Source organism: Scyliorhinus torazame, unplaced genomic scaffold (genome assembly GCF_047496885.1).
Source record: "Scyliorhinus torazame isolate Kashiwa2021f unplaced genomic scaffold, sScyTor2.1 scaffold_241, whole genome shotgun sequence".
NCBI lineage: Eukaryota > Metazoa > Chordata > Chondrichthyes > Carcharhiniformes > Scyliorhinidae > Scyliorhinus > Scyliorhinus torazame.
Window position 1 is genome coordinate 129,844 of NW_027307968.1, and position 9,812 is coordinate 139,655.

The 9,812-nt window shown below is 54.6% G+C and overlaps 1 protein-coding gene across 2 annotated transcripts; it reads left to right on the plus strand.

Annotated features, from left to right (window-relative positions):
* Window positions 1-1,598: 1,598 nt before the first annotated feature.
* LOC140405795 (thiamine-triphosphatase-like) lies at window positions 1,599-8,951 on the plus strand. 2 transcript variants are annotated; one of them, XM_072494227.1, is made up of 3 exons: window positions 1,599-1,698; window positions 2,163-2,700; window positions 7,232-8,951. In XM_072494227.1, exons 2-3 carry the CDS (start codon window positions 2,187-2,189, stop codon window positions 7,330-7,332), a joined length of 615 nt encoding a protein of 204 aa, XP_072350328.1. In that variant the 5' UTR covers window positions 1,599-1,698; window positions 2,163-2,186; the 3' UTR covers window positions 7,333-8,951. The 2 variants fall into 2 exon arrangements, with proteins under 2 accessions (XP_072350328.1, XP_072350327.1); XM_072494226.1 differs by lacking the exon at window positions 1,599-1,698 and having other exon boundaries at window positions 1,734-2,700.
* The last annotated feature ends 861 nt before the right edge of the window (window positions 8,952-9,812 follow it).

The window sequence follows — 9,812 nt, forward strand, 5'->3', positions numbered from 1 at the left end:
CCAGATTCCCTCCCCCTCCTTCATTCCCTCCCCCTCCCTCATTCCCTCCGTCATTCCCTCCCCCTCCCCATTCCCTCACTCCCCCACCCTCCCTCATTCCCTCCCCCTCCCTCATTCCCTCCCCCTCCTTCATTCCCTCCCCCTCCCTCATTCCCTCCTTCATTGCCTCCCCCTCCCCCATTCCCTCCCCTCCCTCATTCCCTCCCCCTCCCCATTCCCTCCCCCCCTCCCCATTCCCTCCCCCCCTCCCCATTCCCTCCCCCTCCCCCATTCCCTCCCCTCCCCCATTCCCTCCCCTCCCCCATTCCGTCCCCCCTCCCTCATTCCCTCCCACTCCCCCCATTCCCTCCCCCTCCCCCATTCCCTCCCCTCCCCCATTCCCTCCCCCTCCCTCATTCCCTCCCCCTCCCCCATTCCCTCCCACTCCCCATTCCCTCCCCTCCCCCATTCCCTCCCCCTCCCTCATTCCCTCCCCCATTCCCTCCCCCTCCCCCATTCCCTCCCCCTCCCCCATTCCCTCCCCTCCCCCATTCCCTCCCCCTCCCTCATTCCCTCCCCCTCCCTCATTCCCTCCCCCCCCCCATCCCCCATTCCCTCCCCTCCCCCATTCCCTCCCCCTCCCTCATTCCCTCCCCCCATTCCCTCCCCCTCCCCCATTCCCTCCCCCTCCCTCATTCCCTCCCCCTCCCCCATTCCCTCCCCTCCCCCATTCCCTCCCCCTCCCCCATTCCCTCCCCTCCCCCATTCCCTCCCCCTCCCCCATTCCCTCCCCCTCCCCCATTCCCTCCCCCTCCCCATTCCCTCCCCTCCCCCATTCCCTCCCCCTCCCTCATTCCCTCCCCCCTCCCCCATTCCCTCCCCCTCCCCCATTCCCCCTCCCCCATTCCCTCCCCTCCCCCATTCCCTCCCCCTCCCTCATTCCCTCCCCCTCCCTCATTCCCTCCCCCTCCCCATCCCCCATTCCCTCCCCTCCCCCATTCCCTCCCCCTCCCTCATTCCCTCCCCCATTCCCTCCCCCTCCCCCATTCCCTCCCCCTCCCTCATTCCCTCCCCCTCCCCATTCCCTCCCCCTCCCCCATTCCCTCCCCCTCCCTCATTCCCTCCCCCTCCCCCATTCCCTCCCCCTCCCTCATTCCCTCCCCCTCCCCATTCCCTCCCCCTCCCTCATTCCCTCCCCCTCCCCCATTCCCTCCCCCTCCCTCATTCCCTCCCCCTCCCCCATTCCCTCCCCCTCCCCCATTCCCTCCCCCTCCCCCATTCCCTCCCCTCCCCCATTCCCTCCCCCTCCCTCATTCCCTCCCCTCCCTCATTCCCTCCCCTCCCTCATTCCCTCCCCCTCCCCCATTCCCTCCCCCATTCCTCCAGAAATTTCTGAGCCTCTGCGCCTGCGCGCGTTACGCCACGAACTACAATCTCCGGCGGCCTGCTGCCGCTGCGCCTGCGCAGTACGCGTCACGGACTCCAAACCCCGGGAGACCCCGCGGCTGCAGCCCCTGCGCCTGCGCGCCGTCCGCTTGTCGGCTGGAACCACAACTCCCGCGAGCCTGACGACTTCCGCCCAAGTTCCCCCCCCCCCCCGGAATACCGCGGCCTTCCGCCTCTGCGCCTGCGCGCAACCCGGCTTGGGACTACAACTCCCGGGGGCCTCGGAGGCCGGCGGCCATTGTCGCGCAGGCGCTTTGGGTTGGTGGTGGCAAGGTAGCTGCAGACCAGGAAGTAGCCCCAGAGGAGGAGGAGGGGAAGGGTGTCTGAGGGTCCTGGCAATGACCCCAGGACAGAGATTGGGAAATGCCCCTTGGGGAGTGTGTCTGAGGGTCCTGGCAATGATCCCTGGACAGAGATTGGGCAATCCCCCCTGGGGGTTGCATCTGAGGGTCCTGGCAATGATCCCTGGACAGAGATTGGGCAATCCCCCCTGGGGGTTGCATCTGAGGGTCCTGGCAATGACCCCAGGACAGAGATTGGGCAATCCCCCCTGGGGGTTGCATCTGAGGGTCCTGGCAATGATCCCTGGACAGAGATTGGGCAATCCCCCTGGGCAGCGATGCAATGGGCTGAATGGCCTCCTTTCGAGCCGTGGTCCACTCGGGCCGAATCCAAGTTTTGCGTGCGTGCTCGTGTGCGCCCCATCCACCTCTAACCTCAAGCTCTCTTCCCTCCAGGTGCCTCGAGGACGTGGTCCGGGAATGTCGATCGAGGTGGAGCGAAAGTTCGGCCTGCGGGAGGACACGGAGGGGCGGCTGGGGGCCCTGGGCGCCCGCCTCCTGGCCCAGTGTCGCCTCGAGGACCGCTACTTCGACACGGAGGACTACCGGCTGACCCTGGCCGACTTCTGGCTGAGGAGGCGGGACGGCCTGTGGCAGCTGAAGAGCCCCGCGGGTGCCCAGCCGGGCCTGACCACCCAGTACCGGGAGACGGAGGGGGAGCCCGCCATCCTGTCCCTGCTGGCCCCGCTCCTGGCGCCCGGCGCCAGGGGGCTACCCGAGAGGGTGGAGCAGCTGCTCGACGCGCCTCACCAGCTCCGAGAGTTCGCCGCCATCGTCACCGAGCGCACCTCCTACTGGTTAGAGAGCGGCCTCCGCGTGGACCTGGACCGTGCTGGCTTTGGCCACCAACTGGGCGAGATCGAAGCTTTGGTGGGCAGCGAGGATGAAATCCCGGACGCCCTCTCCCGAATCCAGGATCTCGCCAGGAAGCTAGGTAAGCGCGCAGGCGGCAGTGAGGCAAATGGTTTGTTGGCCTTCATTGCGAGAGGATTTGAGGTCAGGAGCAGGGATGTGTTGCTGCAATTGTACAGGGCCTTGGTGAGGCCACACTTGGAGTATTGTGAGCAGTTTTGCTCTCCTTATCTGAGGAAGGATGTTCCTGCTCTCGAGGGAGTGCAGCGAAGGTTTACCCGAATCCTGGGAGAGCGGGATTGACGTAGGAGGAGAGATTGAATTTGATTTGATTTATTGTCACACGTACCAAAGTACTGCAAAAAGTATTTTTCTGCGGCCAAGGGAACGTACACAGTACCTACATAGTGGACAAAAAGAATAATCGACAGAGAATATTGACAAATGGTACATCGACAAACAGATTGGTTACAGTGCGGAACTTGGGGCCAAACAAAGCAAATACATGAGCAAGAGCAGCATAGGGCGTCGTGAATAGTGTTCTTACAGGGAACAGATCAGTCCGAGGGGGAGTCGTTGAGGAGTCTAGTAGCTGTGGGAAGACGCTGTTCCTATGTCTGGATGTGCGGGCCTTCAGACTTCTGTACCTTCTGCCTGATGGAAGGGTCTGGAAGAAGGCAATGCCTGGGTGGGAGGGGTCTCTGATAATGCCGTCTGCCTTCCTGAGGCAGCGGGAGGTGTATACAGATTCAATGTGGGGAAGGCAAGCTTGTGTGATGCGTTGTGCTGAGTTCACCACGCTCTGCAGTTTCTTGCGATCTTGGACCGAGCAGTTGCCATACCGGGCTGGGATGCAGCCGGATAGGATGCTCTCTATCGCACATCTGTCGAAGTTAGTGAGAGGCAATGCAGACGAGCCGAATTTCTTTAGCTTCCGTAGGAAGTAGAGAGGTTGTTGAGTGTTCTTGACTGTTGCACCAACGTGAGTGGGCCAGGACGGGCTGTTGGTGATGGTGACCCCCAGGAACTTAAAGCTATCGACCATCTCCACTGCGGAGCTGTTGATGCAGACGGGAGTGTGTGTCGTGCTGCGCTTCCTGAATTCGATGATCAATTCCTTGGTCTTTCCGACATTTAGAGGGAGATTGTTTTCGGTACACCATGCAACCAAGTGATCTATCTCCCTTTTGTAGTCTGATTCGTCGTTGTTTGAGATGCGGCCCACCACAGTCGTATCATCCGCAAGCTTACAGATTGAGTTGGGGTTAAATCTTGCCACACAGTCGTGTGTATACAGGGAGTACAGTAGAGGACTGAGCACACATCCTTGCAGGGCCCCGGAGTTGAGGACTAATGTGGAGGAGGTGCTGTTGCCTATCCTGAGAGATTGCAGTTAGGATTGTTCTCGCTGGAGTTCAGTAGAATGAGGGGGGTAATCTCAAAGAAACATGGAGAATTCTAACAGGACTGGACAGGGGAGATGCAGGAAGGATGTTCCCGATGGTGGGGGGTGTCCAGAACCAGGGTTCGCAGTCTGGGGATACGGGGAAGACCATTTCGGACCAAGATGAAGAGACATTTCTACACCCGGAGAGTGGTGAGCCTGTGGAATTCGTTACCACAGGAAGTTTTTGGGAGTTTTCTATAGGCCCCCCAATAGCAGCAGAGATGAGGAGGAACAGATTGGGAAACAGATTTTGGAAAGGTGCAGAAGTCACAGGGTAGTAGCCATGGGTGACTTTAACTTCCCAAATATTGAGTGGAAACTCTTTTGATCAAATAGTTTGGATGGGGTGGTGTTTGTGCAGTGTGTCCAGGAAGCTTTTCTAACACAGTATGTAGATTGTCCGACCAGAGGAGGGGCAATATTGGATTTAGTACTGGGTAATGAACCAGGGCAAGTGATAGATTTGTGAGTGGGGGAGCATTTTGGAGATAGTGACCACAATTCTGTGACTTTCACTTTAATAATGGAGAGGGATAGGTGCGTGCAACAGGGCAAGGTTTACAATTGGGGGAAGGGTAAATACGATGTTGTCAGACAAGAATTGAAGTGCATAAGTTGGGAACATAGGCTGTCAGGGAAGGACACAATTGAAATGTGGAACTTGGTCAAGGAACAGGCACTACGTGTCCTTGATATGTATGTCTCTGTCAGGCAGGGAAGAGATGGTCGAGTGAGGGAACCATGGTTGACAAGAGAGGTTGAATGTCTTGTTAAGAGGAAGAAGGAGACTTGTGTAAGGCTGAGGAAACAAGGTTCAGACAGGGCGCTGGAGGGATACAAGATAGCCAGGAGGGAACTGAAGAAAGGGATTAGGAGAGCTAAGAGAGGGCATGAACATTCTTTGGCGGGTAGGATCAAGGAAAACCCCAAGGCCTTTTATACATATGTGAGCAATATGAGAATGACTAGAGCGAGGGTAGGTCCGATCAAGGACAGTAGCGGGAGATTGTGTATTGAGTCTGAAGAGATAGGAGAGGTCTTGAACGAATACTTTTCTTCTGTATTTACAAATGAGAGGGACGATATTGTTGGAGAGGACAGTGTGAAACAGATTGGTAAGCTCGAGGAAATACTTGTTAGGAAGGAAGATGTGTTGGGCATTTTGAAAAACTTGAGGATAGACAAGTCCCCCGGGCCTGACGGGATATATCCAAGGATTCTATGGGAAGCAAGAGATGAAATTGCAGAGCCGTTGGCAATGATCTTTTCATCCTCACTGTCAACAGGGGTGGTACCAGGGGATTGGAGAGTGGCGGATGTCGTGCCCCAGTTCAAAAAAAGAACTAGGGATAACCCTGGAATTACAGGCCAGTTAGTCTTACTTCGGTGGTAGGCAAAGTAATGGAAAGGGTACTGAAGGATAGGATTTCTGAGCATCTGGAAAGACACTGCTTGATTCGGGATAGTCAGCACGGATTTGTGAGAAGTAAGTCTTGCCTCACAAATCTTATTGAATTCTTTGAGGAGGTGACCAAGCATGTGGATGAAGGTAAAGCAGTGGATGTAGTGTACATGGATTTTAGTAAGGCATTTGATAAGGTTCCCCATGGTAGGCTTATGCAGAAAGTAAGGAGGCATGGGATAGTGGGAAATTTGGCGAGTTGGATAACGAACTGGCTAACCGATAGAAGTCAGAGAGTGGTGGTGGATGGCAAATATTCAGCCTGGATCCCAGTTACCAGTGGCGTACCGCGGGGATCAGTTCTGGGTCCTCTGCTGTTTGTGATTTTCATTAATGACGGATGAGGGAGTTGAAGGGTGGATCAGTAAATTTGCAGACGATACAAAGATTGGTGGAGTTGTGGATAGTAAGGAGGGCTGTTGTCGGCTGCAAAGAGACATAGATAGGATGCAGAGCTGGGCTGAGAAATGGCAGATGGAGTTTAACCCTGAAAAGTGTGAGGTTGTCCATTTTGGAAGGACAAATATGAATGCGGAATACAGGGTTAACGGTAGGATTCTTGGCAATGTGGAGGAGCAGAGAGATCTTGGGGTCTATGTTCATACATCTTTGAAAGTTGCCACTCCAGTGGATAGAGCTGTGAAGAAGGCCTATGGTGTGCTCGCGTTCATTAACAGAGGGATTGAATTTAAGAGCCGTGAGGTGATGATGCAGCTGTACAAAGCTTTGGTAAGGCCACATTTGGAGTACTGTGTACAGTTCTGGTCGCCTCATTTTAGGAAGGATGTGGAAGCTTTGGAAAAGGTGCAAAGAAGATTTACCAGGATGTTGCCTGGAATGGAGAGTAGGTCTTACGAGGAAAGGTTGAGGGTGCTAGGCCTTTTCTCATTAGAACGGAGAAGGATGAGGGGCGACTTGACAGAGGTTTATAAGATGATCAGGGGAATAGATAGAGTAGACAGTCAGAGACTTTTTCCCCGGGTGGATCAAACCATTGCAAGGGGACATAAATTTAAGGTGAATGTTGGAAGATATAGGGGGGATGTCAGAGGACAAACGCTCGGCATAACATCGTGGGCCAAAGGGCCTGTTCTGTGCTGTATTTTGCGATGCTCTGTCTCTCGCTCTCTCTGTCTCTCTCTCTCTCTGTCTCTCTCTCCTTCTGTCTCTCTCCCGCTCTCTCTCTCTCTGTCTCTCTCGCTCTCTCTCTCCCTCTCCATCCTCTTTGCTCTCTCTGTATCTCTCTCTTCCTCTGTCTCTCTGTCTCTGTCCCTCTCTCTCTCTCTCTCTCTCTCCGTCCCCCTCTCTCTTTCTCGCCCTCTGCCTCTCTGTCTCTCTCTCTGTCTCTCTCTCTGTCTCTCTCTCTGTCTCTCTCTCTGTCTCTCTCTGTCACTCTCTGTCACTCTCTGTCTCTCTCTGTCTCTCTCTCTCTGTCTGTCTCTGTCTCTATCTCTGTCTCTGTCTCTCTCTCTCTGTCTCTCTGTCTGTCTCTCTCTCTCTCTGTCTCTCTCTCCTCCTCCTTTAAGATGGTCCTCAGAGTCCCCCTCTTTGACCGAGCTTGCTCTCACTGTTCCCTCATGTCTCCTTGTCCTCCTCTGTGTGACCCCTGCCTCCGCAATGGTCTGGGCAGGAGCATTGATGGGTGGTGTAGTAACATACCGCTGAGTATTACAGTCTGCCCTCTGCCCTGTGTCCTCTCCACAGATCTTCAAGACGGGGAGAGGCAGCCTGGGAAAGTGTACACCTTCCTGCAGAGATTCCGTCCGGATCACTTCCAGAGATTGTCCGAGGCGGCTATCCTGTGACGGCCCAGAAACGCTCACTTCACTAAAACGCTTCATCTGTATCTCGTCGCCATTTCAATACCTCAGAATGAGTGTGACACTGCATCTCTCATTACAGCACCTCTCATTACAGCACCTCTCATTACAGCATCTCTCATTACAGCACCTCTCATTACAGCATCTCTCATTACAGCATCTCTCATTACAGCATCTCTCATTACAGCACCTCTCATTACAGCATCTCTCATTACAGCATCTCTCATTACAGCATCTCTCATTACAGCATCTCTCATTACAGCATCTCTCATTACTGCATCTCTCATTACTGCATCTCTCATTACAGCATCTCTCATTACAGCATCTCTCATTACAGCATCTCATTACAGCATCTCTCATTACAGCGCTCCCTCAGTACTGACCCTCTGACAGTGCGGCACTCCCTCAGTACTGACCCTCCGACAGTGCGGCACTCCCTCACTACTGACCCTCTGACAGTGCGGCACTCCCTCAGTACTGACCCTCCGACAGTGCGGCACTCCCTCACTACTGACCCTCTGACAGTGCAGCTCTCCCTCAGTACTGACCCTCTGACGGTGCGGCACTCCCTCAGTACTGACCTGACAGTGCGGCACTCCCTCAGTACTGATCCTCTGACAGTGCGGCGCTCCCTCAGTACTGACCCTCTGACAGTGCAGCGCTCCCTCACTACTGACCCTCTGACAGTGCAGCACTCCCTCAGTACTGACCCTCTGACAGTGCAGCCCTCCCTCACTACTGACCCTCTGACAGTGCAGCGCTCCCTCACTACTGACCCTCTGACAGTGCAGCTCTCCCTCAGTACTGACCCTCTGACAGTGCAGCCCTCCCTCAGTACTGACCCTCTGACAGTGCAGCACTCCCTCAGTACTGACCCTCTGACAGTGCGGCACTCCCTCAGTACTGACCCTCTGACAGTGCGGCACTCCCTCAGTACTGACCCTCTGACAGTGCAGCACTCCCTCAGTACTGACCCTCTGACAGTGCGGCACTCCCTCAGTACTGACCCTCTGACAGTGCGGCACTCCCTCAGTACTGACACTCTGACAGTGCGGCACTCCCTCAGTACTGACCCTCTGACAGTGCGGCACTCCCTCAGTACTGACCCTCTGACAGTGCGGCGCTCCCTCAGTACTGTCCCTCTGACAGTGCGGCGCTCCCTCAATACTGACCCTCTGACAGTGCATCACTCCCTCAGTACTGACCCTCTGTCAGTGCAGCACTCCCTCAGTACTGACCCTCTGACAGTGCAGCACTCCCTCAGTACTGACCCTCTGACAGTGCTGCGCTCCCTCAGTACTGACCCTCTGACAGTGCGCACTCCCTGAGTACTGACCCTCTGACAGTGCAGCACTCCCTCAGTACTGACCCTCTGACATTGCGGCGCTCCCTGAGTACTGACCCTCTGACAGTGCAGCACTCCCTCAGTACTGACCCTCTGACAGTGCGGCACTCCCTCAGTACTGACGGCGAAACCCTCTGTTGTAAAAATGTCAGTGTTTTGAGACTCCGTTAATGTTCCCTGTGAGAGTGTCTCAAAGTGCCAGGGATAAAGACTGGTTACCACTGATGTATATTTATCTGGAATAAAGCCAGGAAGCCGACATGTGGCCGTGTAAACAATTAATAAATTAATTTTTATTAAGGTATCAGCAAAAGTGCTCGACAAAATACAAATATGCACCACAACACTTTTCTTTTATCTGAAGTTATATCTAGTTTCCAAGACATACCCACGTTCCCACAGCTCGCTGAGCTACCCCTTTTCCTGACCGCATCCAATTTTAGTAACTCTCTCAAGGTCAAATCCAGATTGTAGTTACCACACCTAACCCGGTCTGGGAAACGTCTCTTCGTGGCTCAGTGAAGAGCTGAATACCGGCCATCTCCCTGGGCCTTAAAGGTTTGATGGAACAGGCCGCCCGTGGCCGGGATTGCCGATGGAACTGACCCATCTGGCTTTGGGTGGAGAGCTGGCCGCCATCCCCAAGGAGGGTGCTGGCAGTTCTACTGTTCCCTCTCTTATGATATCCCGCCCTGCAGATTCGGCTGTGTACATCTCTCAAATTCCTTGCCGCTAGAAGTTGGCATTTCTGTAGCCCCCACTGATCTCTGCCAATGTTTCTGAAATGCCATTCGTATCTCAGTGTCTCTATACCCCTGCTAATCTTGTTACTGGGAAAACCACACCTCAATATTCCTCTAGACACCTGCTAATCTTGTTACTGGGAAAACCACACCTCAATATTCCTCTAGACACCTGCTAATCTTGTTACTGGCTAAATCACATCTCATTATTCCTCTGCACACCTGCTAATCTTGTTACTGGACTAATCCCATCTCGATATTCCTCTAGACACCTGCTAATCTAGTTACTTGGAAAATCACATCTCGATATTTTTTAGACACCGGCTAATCTTGCTACTGTGCAAATCACATCTCGATATTCGTCTAGACACCTGCTA